The following is a 20,968-nucleotide window of genomic DNA, read 5'->3' as shown; positions in this document are numbered from 1 at the left end:
AGATCAATAGATGAATGATTGTCTTATAGCCTATATTGAAAAAGATTTATCTGATAAGTTAGGTATTGAAGTTATCATGAATCAATTTCAAAACATGAAAACTGGTAGATGAAAATTGTAATGTACTAAATTAGATCATTTATGAAGTTATGAATACTTTTTTACATTCATTTATAGATATTTTTATTGCATATAGTACCCCTTATATAAAATTTTTGGCTCCACCAATGTAGACCGCTATAAACTTCTATTATAGAAGTATACCATGGTCTATCCCAATCTATTACCAATAGCCAGTGATATTTTGTTATATTTGTAAATAAGTTGACTCATTTTTCTTTATTTGTAAACCATCCTAGTTTTTTCTCTAATTTCTAAATTTCTCTCTCTCTCTCTCTGAGCTCTCCGTTTCTCTTTTTAATCAACCATTGCGATATGAAAGTTAAGTCATAAACATTTTAGAGAAGACTATGCTCTCGGATTGGATGTTCTAATTGTAAGTTCACCTAGAAGTTCATTTTTGCAATTTGCACTTCACGCCACATGTATCTCCTTCCATTAAAATATTTAATCAACATAAATTAATTCGATTAAAATGAACATAACTCAATTGACATACGAATGTTTTAGTGAAACAAATATCATTTTATACTCATAAATTTTAGGGTTATATCAATTACAACACTAGACTAATAATCATATCTAAAACTTTCGTAAGTACATTAAAGGTTTCATTCGACCAATATCCTATAAAACTTATAATTTGAATCATCAAAATTCTAAATTTTCATGAATCAATCAATTTATATCATTTATTACAATTACTTTTGAAAATCATTCCTACATTAATTCATATACTTCTTTACACGTAGGTTTTACAAATAAACCATGGATAACCATTTTTAAAAGAAATTTTAATTTTGCTTTTAAAAATATAAATCTTTAAAAAATATATATATATGTTGGCAAACACAAATATGAGACTTGGATGTTCAGTTTGAAACGAACAGTGGCTTCGAAAAATATAAAACGCGCGGGTAAATTTTACGAAATCGTTAAATTGCAATTCAGGCAAACACAAACGAAAATGATGAGATGAATCGAAATTGTCTGAAGTTTCTGAGTTTTCTAATGGAAGAGTGCATGAAATTCGTTTGTGAATGGAGATGAACGGATGAAAATGAGGTTTGTTTCTCTCTCTTTCCCTGAAAATTTGGGGACGACGTTGATCCAGACGAGTTCTTCGAGGATTTCGCCACATTTGCCCTAAAAAGGAATCTAGATCGATACCTTCGGAGCCAACTCTCAATTTCCATTTTCTGCAATTTCTTCTACTTTTGAAAATCCTTCCTCCTAAATCCTGTTTCTGTTGATCATACATACATTCTAGATCTGATCATCTTTCACCTTTGGCTTGATGATCCATCTGAAACTTTCAATGAATTTTGGATGATGAATTTGAGAGGAGCGGATGGAAAAGGGAAGAGGAAGTTACGAGGAGAATCGTGATTACAATCTTATTCACAGCAACGGCATTAGTGTAAATCGGACGATGCAGAACAAAATGGAGATCAATGCAACCAGCTCTTCTGAAGATTTGTCCTCGATTTCATTGTTTTCTGGCGTTGGCTACATCGAGCATCCTGTTTCAAAGTTCGATACTCTTGCCGGGATTGCTATAAAGTACGGCGTCGAGGTAATTATATTATACATTCTGAATTTGTTTATTGTTCATTCGTTTTTTGGTTCCTCTTTGTTTCTTCTTTGATTCAAAAGGTTTAATTCTGTTTCTCAATTTTTCTTCTATTTTTTCTTTTCTTTGCAACCTTTTCACCTGGGGAAAGATGATCTACATATGGATGATGATTGGAGGAATCTTGATCATATATTGTGATTTTAATTCAGGGAGTAGTAATGAATAGTACTTGAAAATTGAAACCATTTTCTTTTAGGTTATTTCTTTTAGTATAGCAGGGTGTGGGACCTTGGCTCAAAGGATCTATTTGATTTGAATTTAATGTGTTTTAATTTTGTGTTAGATAGGTTTATAACAATATTAAAATTTTAAAAAATTAATTGATAAGTTTGAATTTTATATTAGATTTTGCATATTATGAAATTTGAAAGCTTTTTAGACTAAATTCACAATTTAAAAAATTCATGAATTAAATAGAGTTCAGACATAATTATCAAATCGAGGAACTAAATTTGTACTCAATAGAAAATATGTTTGTAATAAATATAATGGTAGAGATACTTTTATTGGACAGATGAAATTTGTCATACATATTATTGGCTATATTGAAAAAAAAAAAAACCTACACTTTGTTTTTGTCTCAAACATACTTGTATTCTAAATTGCGATGTTACTTTACCCTCTTGCTTTAAGTCTAAAAGTTCAAATCTTCATACTTCACATTCAATTTGTTGTACTAGAAAAAAAATTGCAATTCTTTTTTCATAATAAACTTTTAGTATCTTGGAGTAAAATTATTTTAAAAGATGTAATATATGAAAATACAAATAGAGATTTTTATTTGAAATTGTCAATCCTTATCCTACCAATTATAGTTAAGTCATGCTTACTTTGATTCTATTCAAACTCTATTTCAATAATATTCCAATTTTTTACCTTCTACCAAGAATTATATAACATGTTAATATGAATTTGTACTTCAAAGAAAGATGATTGAAATTGAAATTTTAGGGCAAAAGATTGATTGTCCTTGTACTTTGGTAAAAGTTGAACTTTCCCTTTATTTTTCTTTAACAAAAGTATAAATAAAGTAGGAATGTTGAATCGTGAATAAAAACTTCAAATGGCTTGGAATTTTTTCATGTCCCCTGTGCCACAGAACAAAGGGTCTACATGGTAGAACTTTAATTTTCTGCTTCTCAGTATATTGTTCTTCTCAATCTATCATATATGTTCTATATATGCGTTCATTGTAGCAACAAAATTATGTAAATGAATGTAATAGGTCTCGGACATCAAGAGAATGAATGCATTGGTTACAGACCATCAAATGTTTGCTCTCAAATCACTACAGATTCCAACTCCTGGAAAGCACCCTTCTCCTCACTTATCTGAAGATCTTGACATTCCCAGGTTTGTTTTTTTTTTCTTCTCAAGTTTCATGCCTGAACAATGTAATAAGCTGCTTCAATTTTGTTTGTAGTATAAGATTGAATTCTCCCCATAGCACTTATGATTCATATCTCCGGAGCCCCCATCTCAAAGGTTAATTATCATTCCCAATTATACGTTTTATATGTTTTTTAGTCTACAATATAACACAGTTGATAGTTAACTAAATATATTACTCATTTACCAACCCAAGCATAATTGAGACATGCATCTATCTTAAAGTTAGATGTTCAAATCCTGACTCCTGAAACTAAAAAGTCGGATTCTCTACCTAGTAGTAGTACCTGTGATTCTAATATCTTGAGCCCTTTCTCGGAGGTTAACTATTATTCCCAATTATATTTTTTTTAGTCCACAATATAACTCAGCTTATACTTAACTAGATCTGTTATTCATTTGTCAACATGAGCATAACTAAAATATATACATCTATTTTGAAGTTAGATGTTTGAATCCTGACTCCTGAAACCAAAAGTCTGATTCTCCCCCCTAATAGTAGTACTTGTGATTTTAATATCTTGAACTTCATCTCAGAGATTAATTATCATTTTCAATGAGATGTTTTTTAGTCCAAAAGAACTCACGTAATAGTTAACTAGATTTGTTACTCATTTGTCAACATAAGCATAATTAGAATTTATACATCTGTCTTGAAATTAGTTGTTGAAATCCCGGCTCCTGAAACTAAAAGACGAAAATAAAACAAAGAAAATAATCCGTTACTCTCGAAAGGCAGTTGCAAGCTGAATATTCCGATTGACACTGGAATAAAAACAGAACTGGTCTTTCGATCAAACTTCTTATAGGTTACAAATTTCTTTACCCTTATTTGCATCCACATTCAGTTAGCGGCTGTATGTTTTAGCTTGAAATTAGTTATTGTTTGTATATATACTCATATAAAAGCTTCTACAGGAAGAGTAATTGTGAGCAAGATTCAACTCGACTCATATCCTTTAATCTATTGGACTCATTCCAATCACTGAGAATGAAATCCTCCGCACTCAAAACTCCCTTACAAGCCACCCATCAAACGAACATACCAGCAATCTGTGAAATGACTGCCTACAGAAAAGGTGAATTCGACCATTTGGGAGCTCATCCCCTGCTAGCATCCTCCCCTAATCTCCGTGGAGGCCGCCATAGAAAATCAAGAAGCTTTGCAAATGGTTTTCCTTTTGAAAACGTTGAATTCACAGATGTCGTTACCGCTCAAAATGGAACAACTGACTCGATCAAAGGGGGTGAAAAACGGGTCAGAAGACGCCAGAAATCTATGGCGGACTTCTCCACCGCTACCGAAAGCATTTCGAACAAGACGTATGCCAGCAATAATGGTGACTGTTTGTCATTGACAAGAAAAAGCTTAGAGGTGAGACTGAAAGGAGCTCTTGCAAGAACTAATGCTGCAGCATCAAATGGGGTTACTGAAGTGAGTAAATTGACACCAAATTTAACGGATGATTTGGGAGGAGACTCGTTTATGAGAAGATCATCAAGTACATGTAATTTACAGGAAGTTGAAAAAGGAAATTCTTCCTCATCCATGTGGTCAACATCTTCTTGGAGTTTGAAAACAGATCTTCAAGCACTTTCATCTGCAAAGGTAACCAAGTCGATATTTGAAGGTTTGCCAAAGCCAGGATCAACCAGGTATAAAGCTTCAATGGATTGATTAATAATCCATTGGTTTTAACAAAATTTATATGAGGATGACCCAGCTCAATGATCAAAACCCTTGTTTGTTTGAGATTTCGAGCAAAGATTTTGAATAAGAAGAACCCATCAATTTTGACGATGAAAGAACATTCTTTTTTGAATGTGTAATCTATGTGAGAAGGAAATTACTAAACTACTACGTTCATGCTGTAACTTCATACCCGGTGAATGGATAAAGTATCCCCTGAAGTATATGAAAACAATTTTGCTCTTTTCTTTTTCTTTTGTTACTGTCATTTTCATCCTCATTTCTCACCTTTCACAAAAGGGCATATAGTACTGTGAGAACCTTTGAGCATCTCTTTTGTTTCAGGAAAGATTCCCTCTTTTGATCTTAGGTATTGAGTTTAAACTTTGACACTTTTTTAATTTCCATTTGATCGTTAGAATTCATTTTTATATTTTTATCCGCATGCTCACTTTGATATTTCAAGATAACTATTCAATTAGTCAATTTAAAATAACCATTTGGACTGGCCCATTAGAGTCGACATGGATCCATTCGCCGGATTTTGATATTATTGATAATTCGTTGAATCATTACAAAGGATCCTAAGAGAAAAAGAATCTGTACCTAATTGAATATATACTTCATCTTTCTTATGTTAAAACTTTGGCTCTTGCTCTTTTTAAAAGCTTAAATTCCAAATTATTGAAAGAATTTATAATGACTAAAAATTTAACCATGGTAGTTAAAAAAGATGCATATCATTATAAAAAAAATGTAAATAAAATAGATTTAATTTTTAAAAACAAAATGAATTATAAAATAGAACCTTAATTTTTTAGTTTTCATTCACATTTCTTATAATAATTTTACTTCTTTCTTAAGTACAATTGATTAAATTCTTACCGAAATTTTAAAAATAAAAACAATTTTTTAAAAGCTACCTTTTTTTTTTATTCTGAAAATTTGACCTACTTTTTTAAACCATTGGTAAATATTAGATAACGAAAGAAGAAATTTGGAGATAAAAGCAATTTGCATAGATTTAATTTTCAAAAACAAAATAATTGTCGAACCTTAATTATCCTTATTTTAAATTATAAACATTAGAACCTAGACAGAGTAAATAGTGTAAATCTTAAATCTTCCCCAATCAAATTAAAATAAAGCTAAAAATTCAAAAAGAAAAACGTAACATTTTGAAATTTCATATGAAAATGTCACCTAAGATTTAAATGAGACATCAAACGAAAATGTGAGGTTTCAAAACCAGAAATTTGGTAGAGGATAAGCTAGGTTCCATTATAAACTGATACAATAAACAAAATTCAACAAGTAAAAACGTTCCCAAATATCAAAAACACCAAACAAAAAGCAAAGGGCAGAAACAGCCCATAATTCTGACTCCCTAAAACAGCAATATATAGTGAATGACAATGTTAATGCATCTAAAATAGAGAAGTTCCCTTTCCCTTCTTGTCTCCACCAATCTCAAAATGCTTGCATCTCTGCATTAACAAATGATAGAATGTAGATATTAACGATGAAGAAATCGAAGAATGACTAAAATAAGAGTTCTCTCCATCCTTATAGTTGATATTAGCATATAAACACTAACGAAAGGGAAATTTTCTTGTAACACAAACCTTAATGGGATGCTGTGAGACGTGCTTGCAACCCTGACATTGCAACCTTAGCACAATCTTCTTTGTAGTTTTGGCCTGGAAGGAAAGTTAAACATCTCACGATTACTTATTCAAGGAGAATAAACAAATTCTGATTTTGGGTTGAACAGATCTTGGAAGAGAGATGTTCACCTTCTTATGAAAGACGGGCTTGGTTTGTCCTCCATATCCTGATTGTTTACGATCATAACGACGCTTTCCTTGAGCTGCAAGACTGTCCTTACCCTTCTTATATTGGGTAACCTTGTGCAAGGTATGCTTTCTGCATTCCTTGCTCTTGCAGTAAGTCTTCTTCGTCTTTGGAACGTTCACCTATTTAGCAGAAGATTTAATATCATTCAAATAAAATTTTTAAAAAAAAAAACTAGAATTTTAAGATCATACATTAGAGCTGTGCACAATACAGATATATATATATATACACACACACACACACACAGACACATATACATAGCCCCCAAATTCAATGAAACGCTTGTATAGGAAAACATAATCGACAACTATGAACAAAAAATGATTGAATTGAGAAAAACCAGAACATAATCTTGAGTGAATTTCAAAGTAAGTTTACAATGGCATTTCTAGTCTCTCAAGTATCAACATACTAATTTGTTGTCCAATTCGACTATATTGAAACCAGATCTACTGCATTAACACTTACGAAAAATCAACAAACTAAAAGGGGGGGAAAACATCAAATAACCACACTGCATAGTACAGCATAAACTTCTAAAAGAACAATGCCCTTAATAAATACCAATAAACAATCCCGGAACTCGTCAATCCAATATCCTAGATTACATATGCATTAACAAAACATTAGCTTATCTGCTAGGCTCCACAAAACCGACAATTTTAGCCACGTCAAAAAGAATTTTACGAGACTTCACCTCCCAGCACTCGGAATCAAATAGGATAAGATTAAAGAATGAAGAACACGCTTTAGTTTTCCCAGTTAAAAGTTAAATTCTCAAACCAAACACAGCATAGAATCATTAACAGGTAGAAGATCCAAACAAAGAGCAAAGAACAATGAAAGGAAGACTACCATGATGGATTCTGGTCCTTGCTACTTCTCTGAAGAAACCCTAATCGGCGAACAGACGGGAAGAAAAAAAATCCCTCGTTTTATATACTCCATAACTGTGGACATTGGAGGCCGATTATGGGCCCGATTTCTGATCACTTTAGCCCACGATCCATTCCAAGCCCAATTAATTGGCCCAATTGTTAACTAATTATGGGCCAGAATATGTATGGTCTGATTTTCTGAGAACTTTATCCCGTTAGTATTTTTAAATCAATTGTCTTAGGATATATTTGGTAGTATTTCTAAAATGACTAAAATTCATTTTCAATAATATTGAAAAATATATTTTTAGTCCTCCGAAATTAATTTTGATGATATAAAAATTACTTTTGAATATGTAAACTTTAATATAAATTATTTTTAGCCATTAAAAACATGTTTTGACTTTAAAAATGACAAAAGTGATTTTGACAATCTTAAAATGACTCTTGAATATGCTTAATGATGAACCAAAAACAAAAAAAAACAAAAAAAAATTGTTTTTAGAAGAGAAAAAAATAAGTTTATATCCCTCAAACTTTATGAATTGTATCTATTAAAACCATAATCTAGTATTGTATCAATTAATCTCTAAGCTTTTATAAGTGAACCACCTTTGATCAGTGATTTATAACTCTTTTTATTAGATTATATTTAAAACCAATCCAAAGTTACCTAAATGAAAGTAAGGACAGTTGTAAATATAGCAATCATAAACAAAGTATTTGCAGATATAGCACAATGCAAACAAATTTGCAAATATAACAAAATTTATAACAAGTTATGAGATCAACTTATCACGAGATTTGTCGATACAATCTTGGGTTACAAGAGTCCAAGTTAGCAATGATGGTGGTCCAATTCAGTTCATGAGTGATTCCAATAGAAATTTCAAGTAAAGAGTCTTTGAGTCTATGAAGCACAGATATTTCATGTAAGACAAGAAATCAGTATCAGACACGTATCGGATACCGATACTTTCAGATACTTCCCAGATACGTATCTGGCATGCGATTTGACGTATCTATACTTCCAGATACTTTCCAGATACGTATTTAACACACGATTTGACGTATCTATTTTTATGCGTCTTTTAAGTATCTCATCTAATTTTTCTCAATCTAAAATTTGGCAACCTATTTAAAAAGCTCACTACTCGAGTCCAAAACTAAAAGAAAGAAAAAAAAACAAGTAACGGACTAAACCCTAGATTAGAATCATCTAATCTCCATCTTCACATTTGAATCCCCACAAAGTCCAGCAAAATATAAACTCATTTGGATATCTTCAACAATAAGTTATTCGTTTATCTTCATATTTTTCTCTATAATCTTCTTCTTCTTCTTCTTTTTTGCAATATGAGTCACTTTTCTATTACATTTTATTAAGTATTATACTTCAACATCTTAAATGTTGCTTTTTTTGTATTGTACTTCAGTATTTGTATTCTATTTTGTATCATTGTTATTAACTTGTATGCTAAATTTATCTATATCCTAGATTTTTTTAAAGAAAAAAATGTATTTTCAACGTATTAGTATCCTCGTTTTTTAGAAATATATATTAAAAATATTTTTAAAAAATGACGTATCCTTAGACGTATTCGTATCGTGTAGCCGTATCTGTGTATGTGCTTCATAGCTTTGAGCTAAAAAGTAAATACGTTGTGAGGAATGCATGCAGTTTAAGCACATGAAAAGCAGAGCATGTTCGCTATAGAATAGTCTTTTTCATCAGGAGAGATGATGACTTCCTCTAAAAAATGCAGAGTTCACTCTTATGGTATGTCCGTTTTACCACGATAGATAATGCGATGTTAGCAGTTCCACAAGTTTGTAGTTTGCACACAGAATATTGACTTGACGATTATGCAAGGTGTGTAGTGGAAGTTCTCGAAGTCTATCAAGAATAGACCATATTGTTGATAGAGATAGAATTGATAGATTTTACTATATTTGCAATTTTATAAAAATATTGTTATATACTTAATTATTATCCTTAAAAAAACTCTTGATGCAATAACCCACAAAATTGTTAATCTTTCAAAATCTCACCAAAGTAATGCAAAGAGTATCATGTAATTATTTAAAAAAAAAAAATCGAGAAAAATAGAGGAAGATGAGTAAATTTATTTATTGTAGTATTGAAACCGTCGAATAACTTTGAAATTTGATCGATGGGTTGAGCAAGACAAAGACCATTTCTACACAAAAAAAAAGTTTAAAACGACTTTTATTGTTTTTAAGAGAGATTTAAAAATGAAATTTGAATTTGTTTTAATGCCAAAAGGATGAATGGGTCACGTTTGGAGTCATGGGATTCACGACCCAAAAACTTTCAACTTTGTTTTTGGAGTCTCCATCGCTTCCGCTCACGTTCTCCGATTCACAGCTTCATAAAGTTAATGTCTCCACGCGCTTCAACGCTCAACAAAATTAATATCCCTTTTATTTCTCTATCACTATATTACCTATTCTAAATATATATATATATATATATATATATTATATTCACTATATTTATCTACACAATATCTTAATTATCACTTTGATTTTTTTCTACAAACTAAAACAAAAGGAAACCAATTTACAACCCAACTCCCTCATCAGGGATGACGGAAAGAATGAAATCTAGAAAAATATCTTTTCATATTAAAAAAATATATATTGTGACACGGGTCGTTTTGTTCTTCTCACAAGGAACATAACAAAAATCAAAGACATTAACAGAATTACCCACAAAAGAAATGAATATCAGATATAGAAGATTCCACCACGTTAATGAGATAAATGACCTTAAACTCATCGGATCCTACAACTAACAATAGATTGGACCCATTCCATTCCTAGAAAATAACATTCAAATCTTCCACATTGGTCTCAGATTTCAAAATGGATGGTAGGAAATAATACATGTGAATTAGCGTTGAGCTATGTTCAATTTTATCATCTATTTTTAAATTTGACTTAATATATATATATATATTTAGAAATAAAAATTTATAAGGAGTGTATAAGACTTTTTTAAATGATAGAAATCGTGTGAAATGAAAAATGTTTTGAATGGATACGGACAATCTTTAATATGATTTTTTTTTTCGTAGATACTGAATTGCAATAAAAAGATTAAGGATCTCACAAACGGAGGTTAAACACAACTAGACCACATCAAACCGCTATGTAAATATTTTGTCGTAGGTGATTTCTTGAACTAAAATGGCAAATCTAATCAAGTTTCTACCCAGATCTTATGGGGTAAGTCATCCCACAAGAGCGTGGTAAATTTTTTAGTGCAACAATTGTGGGGTGAGAGATTGAACCTCCAACATTTAGAAACAAAGGTCGTGCCAATACTATTAACCCAAGCTTACTTTGGTGATTTAATTTGTAATGATGTTACTAAAAAGTAGAAAATATAATCAAGTTTAAACTAGATATAGAACTATCAATTGAGTAAAACATCTATCAACTAAGAAATTAGGATTTACCCACCCCTCATATTGTCGACTTAAAATATGTTTATAATTTTTAAAATTATAAGTGTGTGATTTTTTTTTTTTTTTTTTGGTTAATATAAAGACACTTTGTGAAATTTATATATTATTAAATAAATTTGGACAATGATATCTTTATTTAAATATTCTTGAAATTGAGATTTGAACATTCAAAGTGTTCTTGAAGTAGATGTTATGATGTTTGTTAAGAATCCAATTGTTAAATGGTGTGAGATGTTGCAAATCTATATCCAGTTGGTCATCAATTGTTTACACAATATTTTTTTAGTTCATGGTGGTCTCACACATGTTGAACTAAAAAACTTATCATTGTTAAAGATATTTAAATTCATATAGTCAAAGTTGAGAACTATGAAATTGATACAATTGATTAAAAAATCAGTATATGTTCAATTTATTTATGTCCAATTTTAATTACATATTTACTATACCTCTTAATTAGTCTACTTATTTCAATTTAATTAATATAATTAATTAAAATCCCGTTTGATAATTTTTTTTTTTTTTAATTATACCTATTTTATCGACATATTTTACAATAATTTACATCATTCTTAAGTACGATAATTGAATTCTTAGTCAAATTCCAAAAACAAAAACTACTTTTTTCAGTTCTCAAAATTAACTATTGGTGAGAAGTAGATAACAAATAAAGAAATTTGGAAGTGGAAATAGTGTCCATAAATTTAATATTAAAAATAAAATAGTTACTAAACAAGTCCTAAATCAATTCATAACTCAACTCTCAACTATAATTATTAGTGAAATCGTATGTTTTTGCTACTACATCATAAAATATTCAAAACACAAAGTTCTTAGTTGTTAGCGACAACTTGTGCCCGTTGAGATAAGTTGGTTTTGATTACTATATTAAAAATTTTCATATCAAATATCTAACTATTATATAGTACTGGTCTCATAACATAATTTAAAATAAGAGATTGAAGGAAAAACGTAATTATATGTAAGATATTTTTGTGTGTGTTTTTAAATACGTGTTTGGTAGTGGATTTAAAAAATTGATCTAAATTTAAAAATCATTCAAAATATTTTGATAATATATTTGTAAATAATAAAAATAATTCTACTTTATTTTTAGTTTAACAAAATGTGAGGTGCTCTAGAAAAAGAGAACAAAGAGATTGAGAAAAATTTAAACCTCTAACTTTTTAATTATTTTGTTTTATAAATTTTGTATAGCTATTATTTCAAAATCTAGGTATTTTATTTCAAAAGAAGTATAAGAAACAATATATATTAACCATTTTTGAAAAGCTATAACTATAATTCTAACTTTTAAATTTAAAATTGAGGTACACAGTTTTTAAAAGATCTAAAAATATTGTTTTTTTTTTTAGAATTTTCACAATTCAAATCACATATCAATTTTTTCTTTTTTTCTTTTTAGGAAAGAAAAACCTTATATGAAATGGATACACATTGAATTCATTTGTCTTATACCCTATTTAATAATCAATTTGTTTTTTGTTTTCGTTTTTTAAAATTAAACCTACGAACACAACTTTCGTCTCCAAATTTATTCTTTTGTTATTCCTTTTGACCAGATGGTTTAAAAAACTAAGCCAAATTTTGAGAATTAGAAAGAGTAACTTTCAAAAATTTGTTTTTCTTTTTAGAATTTGACTAAAAATTCAACAATTATACTTAAGAAAAATATAAATCATGATAAGAAATGTAAATTATATAGACTTAATTTTTTTTTTAAAAAAAAAACCAAATAGTTACTAAACTTGGCGTTAATAAATCTAAAAACAAAAAATAAAACACTCATATTACGCATCAAATTTCCCCAAATATATATATATATATTTCTAATTTATGTGAAAAAACATATAATTTTCTCAAAAATGAATTGATTGACATGTCAGCATGTAGAGACCCCACCAACTCCATGTCTTTTGTATACGTATATCTCTTAAAGCCACGTAATTAATATTTGATATAATAATATATTTATTTATTGAATATTATAAAAAGCGTACATTTCAATCGTCGTCTTCAAGGCACTCTCATGCCAAAATAAACCTTTACCTTCGATTCTCTCTCTTCCATGGCCAAATCCTCAAATTCCAAATCCAAACCTCACTTTTTCCTCTCCTGCTTTGGATTTTCCGGCAAGCTTCGCCGCTTTAAGCCCCTCAAATCCTCCGCCGGTCAGCGTAAACGTCCGTTTTCTTGGATGAGCTTTCACTCAAAGCCGCCTCCGCCGGTTCACTCTTCTCTTCCGGTCCAGATTAACCGGTCCATTCCTGATTCCGACCGGCTCTCCTCGATTTCTATTGCTCCGACCGCCACTAGTAAGTCGTCGAATGAAGATTTCGCCGTCGCGGTGTCGGTGGTGACAAATCGAACCGGCGATGAGTTGATCATTGGGCAGCAAGAGGTATGTGAATAATTTTGCTTCGAAACTTTTTATTCTTGTTTAAAATTAATATGGAAACATGGAAATTTTAATTTTTCCTTTTTTTTTTTTCTTTTTAAACAAAAGAAAAATTACAATTCATTGCTCGCCAAATGTTATATATATAGGTTTAAATCTTATTTTGATTCTACATCAAATCAATCAAAATTGACCAAAATAAGGTCGGTTGGGGTTAGGGATCGGTTGGTTGGTTTTCAGTTTTCCTAAAAAAAAAAAAATCTGAAAACCGACTACCGACCGACATATATATATATATATATATATATATATATATATATATATAAATAATTTTTTTTAAAAAAAAAACTAAGTATAAAAGTAAGTCCATTACCACGACCCAAGTTCAAGCCTACTATTTTAATATTAATTTATTATTATTTTTATGTTGTCTAATTTTCAAACCCATTACATAATTTATTTAAATTTTTTCATAAAAAAGATGATTGATTTAAAATTAAAAAAGTTGCTAATTTTATTAACCTAACAATAACACATTATCAATTCATCATTCTTTTTCATTCATGAGTCCTCTTAAAAAAAGAAAGAAATCAAAGACCAAACCAACCGATGGTCGGGCGAATTTCACTCTTTCTTTAGTCGGTTTTCGGTGCCGATTTTCTCCCAAAACCGACACCGATCTATTTACACCCCTACCTAAACTTCCAACAATGTTGTATTTTGGTCCAATTTTTAAAAGTATTTATTTTAGTCCTTGAACTTTGAATATTGTTTTATTTTGGTCCCTAAACTTTGAATATGGTTTGTTTTAGTCCTTATACTTTTAAAAACGACTTATTTTGATCATTGTTAAATTAAGATCGTGTTGACTCTTTAACAAAATGGTGAAGTGATTTATATTTATTTATGACCACACTACCAAATAAGTTAGTTACATTAAATAATCTGAAGTTTCAATTTTGAATAAGGTGAAGAGAATTTTAAAGACATTTTTAGTTCAAAATTTTGGTCCTTCAATATTTTGACATGTTAGTTGTTAACATTATACTTCACCTTTATCTTGCTGAGCATAGTCATCCAAAAATAAAAGTTCTCTCACATTTATGTTAAAGAGTTAACATCATTTTAATAGCAGAGACTAAAATAAACATTTTTTTAAAAATTTAAGCACGAAAATTAACGTTTTTTAAAGTTTAGAAACAAAAATAGAATAGAATTCAAAGGACTAAAATATAATTTCAACCCATTTATATACTATAGCAACGGAAAATTTCCTATCCCAACTAAATTGTGGAATTAAAATGAATTCAATTGCTGGAAGGAAATAACAAAAAAATGTAATTTACTTATGTTCATTTACTTTGTATTAACTTTGACTTATCTCGTTAAAAGATATCAAAATTTATTAATTGCATTTATTGAATAAGCATGAGACCTGAAGAAAAACTTATGGAGGGGTGAAATAGTCTTTTTCTTTTTTTTAGTCTAACAATTTGAGGTGAGTGATTCAAATTTTTAATCTTTATCGTTTTGGACAATATTGTAATTCTTATAATAATCAAGCTATAACCCATATTAGCATATGGGTGAAATAATGTATATTAATTTTATATAGTTAGATATACGAGAGATTAATGATAAAATACGTATAATTTTATATTTTTCTAAAATTTAGCCTATTCTTTTAATATCTTTAAAAGAACATTAATATGACATATCAACTAATTAATGTGTCTAGTTATCTACAAAATCTATTCTACATCAAATTATTCAATGTATTATGTCACATCAAACTTTGAATGGAGTGGTGATCGAATTTAATCAAGTAATAGAGTTAACAAAAATAAATAACTTGTAAGATATTCATCCAATTGAAATTGAATTTATCCTAATTATAAAAAGTAATTATCATATTTATAAATAAGTTAAATTATAAATTTAGAAATCCCAAACTTTATGCATATGCCTTCAATTTTTTTTAACTTTAAAATATATTTAATTAGTCTCTTTGAATTTTATGAGATAGGTGGAAAATATCAAATAAGTTATTACATTTTTACATTTTTTTAATTAACAGATTTACTAGACATAAAATTGAGCTTAGGATTTACTATCACATTAAATTTTTAAATTTGGTTCTAACCGATTCATTAATTTTAATAAATGTTAAATACAACTCAATAACTTATTAGACACAAAATTAAAAGTTTAGTAAACTACTAGCTTGAAACTTTTTTAAAGTTTAATAGACACAACCATGAACTTTCATAGAATAAACTTGTAATTCTTTTTAATATTATTAGGGATAAGAGGATTCGAACTATAAATCTTGTGATTACTAATACGATTTGTCTTAATAAATAAACTTGTAATTTAACCTTTTAAAAAATCTGTATTAATTCTGTTATTTCTAAATTTTGTTTTTTAAAAAAAAATTAGGTAAAAAATGACATCATTGCAGAAAAAATCATCAAAGAAAGTTGTGAACAATCAAACTCGCGAAAGAAACCCGCCGATCAAAGTCAATCAAGGTTCTCATTAACCAAAAAACTCGAGTCGTTTCGATCGGTCCGGTTCACTCAACCCGCCTCACCTAAAAAGAATTTGAAATCCACCAACCTGAAGACACCCACCATATCACACTCTTTATCATTCCCTCCACCGAACCCGGCCCGAAGAAACCGGAACAACGAATGGCCGGGGAGCAAGCGGGACGGGTTAAAGTCAAAGAACGGTGAAACGAGCCAACGGTACCGATCAGCGGCGGCGGTGTCGGTTTTGATGATGACATTGGCGATGATGGTACTTTGGGGAAGAATTTGTGCTATTTTGTGTACGGCAACTTGGATTTTTATTGTTACGAGTTTAAGGACAATTGTTGAAGAATGTGATACAATTGATTTTGTTGAATCTGATTCATATTCTGAAGGGTTTAAGAAGAAATTAGTGGTTTTAAAAGGGTTTCTTTGTAGAAATCACAGGGAGAATCTGTTGAAGGAATTATAAAGAAATGGACATTATTGAAGGATTTTTGTTTTTTTTTTCCCTTTTTAATTTATGTTTGAGATTGATTTTTGATTTCTCTAAGTGTGTCATTACTGTGTTTGAAAAAAAAAATCCATTCAACTGTCTAGAAAATGTATTTTTTTTTCTTAAAGTATATGTAAAATTATTGTCAAAGGAGTACTTTTAATTATATTCCATTAGTTTATATACTATCAATTATTTAAGTTTACTTTTTTATTATCAACAAATATATTAGTTTATTTAAAGTTAATTTTTATCAAAATTGATTAAATAATAATACTTTTCCTATGACAAATGTAAATATATTTTCACAATTTATATTAATTGAGACTATTTTTTTATTGATAAGAAATTAAAAAAAAACAGACTTCAGATTTATTGAAAGTATATATAATAAAATTAGACATTAGAAAGTATATATAATAAAATTAGACATTAGAAAGTATAGAGATTAAAATGGAAAAATTTTGATAATACGGGAATTAAAATAGTATCTCAACCTATTATCAAATTTGAAACATATAATCTAATTGGTTAAGACATTTATATCTACAAAGTGTGTGTTTAGATCCCTACCCTCGTTACATATATGTTGTTAAACTAAAAGAAAAGGGAAAAAGAAATCTTAGTTTAGTGCATCCATTATAATGGTTTTGATGCAATAAGAGTGTCAATATACGATGATACATATACTCACAATTATGTTTTTTTAAAAAAAAAAAAAAAAAAAACTCACAAAGAAATAAGAGATATAAGAATTAAAATGATAATTTTTTTAAAAAATATTAAGAGTAAATATTTTGATATTAGGGTAGGAATGAAAATGCATGTTTTAAAAGTTTATAAATGGAAGTAGAATAATTTTAAAAATTTAGAAATTGAAGCAAGATTTAAACCTAGATTGTCCATGGGATAAAACTAAAATTTGGGGTTTTTTTTATTTTTTTTGCACACTTTTTGGTTGGGTGGAAGTTTGGAATGACCTAGGTTGACTAGCTTATATCTTGTAACCCAATGCAAGTCAATGTGGAAAAATATTCAAGTGGTACATTTTTTAAATAAAAGGTTTTCTAGAAGTTTACAACTTTTTTGAGCTTTTTGGTTAGGGAAGTTGGGCTTGCATTGCATTTATCACTCATGAGACAATGACAATGCATATTCCTTTTATTTTAAGATTAAAAGAAAATGCACATAGATCATAAAAAAAAGGACAAAGATCCTTCAATGGAACAGAGAAGAGAGAACATTTTTTTAATTAATATTTGTATCGATGATTTATTAGAAGGTTGGAATTGCAATACTTTTCAAAGATTTAGGTTAAGATTACAACATTTATGTAAGTTTGAGGTGTAATTTGATTAAAAAGAAAATTTAGAGTTAAAATTTATACAATTTGGTAAGTTTAGGGGTCAAAATTTTTATATATGAATATTTTCGATTATAAATAAGGTACCTTACACGTTGTACAAGTGAGACACAAAACTATTGTTAGGTTAAATTCAAGAATAATGTGATTTTTAAAAGTAATGACAACAATGGGGTACATAGGAAAGAAATTTCGAAAGTAGGATGGAAGGAAAAAGTATTTACAAAAATAGGATAGTTTTGTGTGGGGGAATAATCGTGTACCCGTTACATAATTATGGTTTTATCCAATCAGCACACCGTGGACACTAGATGGTTGCCATGTCGGCCATGCTGACTGATCAAAGGACCAAACTCGTGGACGATTTTAGTTTATTTTTTTTTCCCAGTTTTTAACTAACAATTTTCTTTCTTGCTTGTTTTGTTCTTAATCTTTTATATCATACTCATTTACTAGATTTAGCGTCTCATGATAGAATGTAATTTCATTAGTTTTTTTAATTTCAAGATAGAAGTTCATATGAAACTAAAAGTTTGAATTACGAGTCGCTAAATTTTCTACATGGTGGTCGTCTTCGTGTGCCTCTAGATTAGCTTTGCCTTGTTGTCGTTGTTATTTAGGACGAATACATCTTCGATCAATGTCAGCAACATTGAGTCGTCTTGTCTGTTGAATAATACTTTCTACATTTACCAAGGTTTGGTCATACATTGAACCCAAATCTAGTAAATTATGTTGTACTAAATACTATTAAACATCTTGAACAAAATTATTTTGTATGATGAAAAAATTAATATTAAATAATATTCATATCATACATTTGGGAAAGTAAGACAATAAAACTCTTACTATGTAATAATAGTAAGTGCCATCAGGTGTGATACATCGTCTCATGATTGAATCGTATGAGGAAAAATAGTCATTTGATACAACTGGTCTGTTTGTTATTTCACATTGTGCACAACGTGTCAGGATTGGTGTCCTAAATCTTTTATATTCTCTTAGTTTGTAAACATCTGTAAACAAATTGTTATTTTACGTAAACTGACTCAATCCAATAAACTAAGATCTTAGGTTATTTTGTGTAATTTAAACATGTATGTGGAGACATATAGGTGGATCATGTTTAAGTAATAACCTGAACGGTCTATTGTAGATGGATAAGGTTGGGTATCTTATCTTAATGACATTATGAATACGACCTACTTTGTTATTGTTACAATTGTTGTAAAGTGTTATAAATGATATGATCATGATCACTCGTGTGGAGACATGTGAGCGGGGTATCCTATACAAAGAGTTTGTATAAGACCGGACCTCGAAATGATTAGTCTCTCTTTATAACATCTTGCTAGAAGAGACTTACATTTCATTAGGATGACCATAGGTGATTTGACCTTAATCCTGTGTGAGTTACAAATTCTTGCGTATGAAGACGACCCTTTGATTTATGTGGGTGAGAGTGCTTAGATTCATCGACTCAATAAGCCTACCATTTTGGGGATTCGTCTGAGTGGAGAGCGGGAAACTCAACTACATAAGATTGAATTTACTTATTTTCTTTGTTAAGGTAAGTAGATGAACTGCTCCCTTAAGGACTAATTCCGAGTCTTGAACAATATAGACTCCCACTCTCTCACTGGCCAGAGAGAGGTCTAGTTGTAATGGGACTATGACTAATTATTCATTAGATAGATTGTGATACTTAAGGAGTTAAATGGAACTACAGAGGTAAAATGGTAATTTTGGCCCAATTGTACTTGCGAGCAATCTGTAAAGGGTTAACGTGTTGTTGATTGGTTATATCCAATGGACATAGAAATATATCTATAATGAGAAGAATGCAGTTGTCGATCTTTAATGGTCGGCAGTTAATAAATGTTGATTAATTTAATTAAAGAGTTTAATTAATTAATCAAGTATCATTAGTGTTGGGGTTGCTGCCCTAAATCTCGTAGGGTCCTATAGTTTGTAAACATTGTATGAACAAACTCTTATGTGATTAATAATATATGATATTTTATTCACTTTTTCTATAAAATATGTGATATTTTAGTTGTATTAACCATAAACCAATAAATTAACATCCAAGGTTATCATTGTAACTTAAACATATATGTGGAGACATACAAGTGGATCATGTTTAAGTGATAACCTAAGTGGTCTGTAGTAGATGGATAAGGCCGGGTACCTTATCCTGGTGACATTACAAGTATGGTCTGCTTTGTAGGTGTTACAATTGTTGTAAAGTGCTACAAATAATCTGATCCTGATCATTCATATATTAGACATGCGAGCGGGGATATTATATACAAAGGAGTTTGTATAAGACCGAACCACGAAATATTTAGTTTCATTATATAACATCTTTTATAATAGAAACTTACATTCACCAGGATGACCATAGGTAACATGACCTGAATCCTGAGTGAGTTGTGAACTCCTGCTTATGAAGGCGGTCCTTTGATTTGTATAAGTGAGAGTTGCCAGGTCGCTGACTCGACAAGCCTACCACTTTGGGAATTCGTATGATTGGGGAGCTAGGAACACAACTACACAAGATGGAATTCACTTCTTCCCCGAAGCAAGGGTAAGTAGATAAATTGCTCCCTTAAGGACTTATTTTGGGTCTTGAACAATGTGGCACCACATCCTCTCCTGGCCCGAAAGGAGTTGAGTCATAGTAGGAGTATGATCTATTGTTCATTAGAGGGATCAGTGGTATTTAAGGAGTTAAATGTAACTATAGGGGCAAAATGGTATTTTGGCCCAGCTGTACTTACAAGAAATTCGTGAATGGTCATCGTACTGGTGATTGGTTATATCCAATGGACACATAAATATATCTGTAGTACGAAGAGTGCAGTTGTCGATCTTTAGTGGAGTGTCCGACGGTTAACAGACGGTGAATAATGTAATTAAAGAGTTTAATTAATTATTCATGTACTGTTGGAGCTTCAAGTTGTAGGTCCATAAGGTTCCCTTGGTAGCTCAAAAGGATTTAGTTGATAATCGGTTTTTGGGTTAATTTGAATTATTCAAATTAATAAAAGGGATATAATTAAATTGTTTCAATTATATATGATATAATT

General features: G+C 29.8%; 3 protein-coding genes across 3 annotated transcripts; 2 read left to right on the top strand and 1 right to left on the bottom strand.

Annotated features, from left to right (window-relative positions):
* The first annotated feature begins 1,003 nt into the window (after positions 1 to 1,003).
* On the top strand, positions 1,004 to 5,948 carry LOC120086775 (uncharacterized). The gene is made up of 3 exons (XM_039043569.2): positions 1,004 to 1,696; positions 2,982 to 3,109; positions 4,064 to 5,948. Exons 1-3 carry the CDS (start codon positions 1,472 to 1,474, stop codon positions 4,821 to 4,823), a joined length of 1,113 nt encoding a protein of 370 aa, XP_038899497.1. The 5' UTR covers positions 1,004 to 1,471; the 3' UTR covers positions 4,824 to 5,948.
* A 142-nt stretch (positions 5,949 to 6,090) lies between these two features.
* Positions 6,091 to 7,694, bottom strand: LOC120086327 (large ribosomal subunit protein eL42). Its single transcript, XM_039042916.2, has 4 exons — positions 7,548 to 7,694; positions 6,632 to 6,811; positions 6,461 to 6,535; positions 6,091 to 6,322 (listed from the first exon to the last, which is right to left on the bottom strand). Exons 1-4 carry the CDS (start codon positions 7,548 to 7,550, stop codon positions 6,263 to 6,265), a joined length of 318 nt encoding a protein of 105 aa, XP_038898844.1. The 5' UTR covers positions 7,551 to 7,694; the 3' UTR covers positions 6,091 to 6,262.
* A 5,402-nt stretch (positions 7,695 to 13,096) lies between these two features.
* On the top strand, positions 13,097 to 16,508 carry LOC120085350 (uncharacterized). The gene is made up of 2 exons (XM_039041291.2): positions 13,097 to 13,486; positions 15,923 to 16,508. The coding sequence occupies exons 1-2, from the start codon at positions 13,154 to 13,156 to the stop codon at positions 16,487 to 16,489; spliced, it is 900 nt and encodes a 299-aa protein (XP_038897219.1). The 5' UTR covers positions 13,097 to 13,153; the 3' UTR covers positions 16,490 to 16,508.
* Positions 16,509 to 20,968: the final 4,460 nt, after the last annotated feature.

Source organism: Benincasa hispida, chromosome 9 (genome assembly GCF_027475165.1).
Source record: "Benincasa hispida cultivar pf3 chromosome 9, pf3_genome.v1.1, whole genome shotgun sequence".
In the NCBI taxonomy this organism is placed as follows: Eukaryota; Viridiplantae; Streptophyta; class Magnoliopsida; order Cucurbitales; family Cucurbitaceae; genus Benincasa; species Benincasa hispida.
This window is presented reverse-complemented; position numbering and strand designations above follow the sequence as displayed.

Coding starts and splice junctions, on each gene's coding strand:
- LOC120086775 (XM_039043569.2), top strand. CDS start 1,472: ATGGAAAAGGGAAGAGGAAGTTACGAGGAGAATCGTGATTACAATCTT. Junction 1,697..2,981: donor CTATAAAGTACGGCGTCGAG/GTAATTATATTA, acceptor TGAATGTAATAG/GTCTCGGACATCAAGAGAAT. Junction 3,110..4,063: donor GAAGATCTTGACATTCCCAG/GTTTGTTTTTTT, acceptor AAGCTTCTACAG/GAAGAGTAATTGTGAGCAAG.
- LOC120086327 (XM_039042916.2), bottom strand. Junction 6,536..6,631: donor AGCCCGTCTTTCATAAGAAG/GTGAACATCTCT, acceptor CTTTCCTTCCAG/GCCAAAACTACAAAGAAGAT. Junction 6,323..6,460: donor TCTCACAGCATCCCATTAAG/GTTTGTGTTACA, acceptor TTGTTAATGCAG/AGATGCAAGCATTTTGAGAT.
- LOC120085350 (XM_039041291.2), top strand. CDS start 13,154: ATGGCCAAATCCTCAAATTCCAAATCCAAACCTCACTTTTTCCTCTCC. Junction 13,487..15,922: donor TGATCATTGGGCAGCAAGAG/GTATGTGAATAA, acceptor AAAAAAAATTAG/GTAAAAAATGACATCATTGC.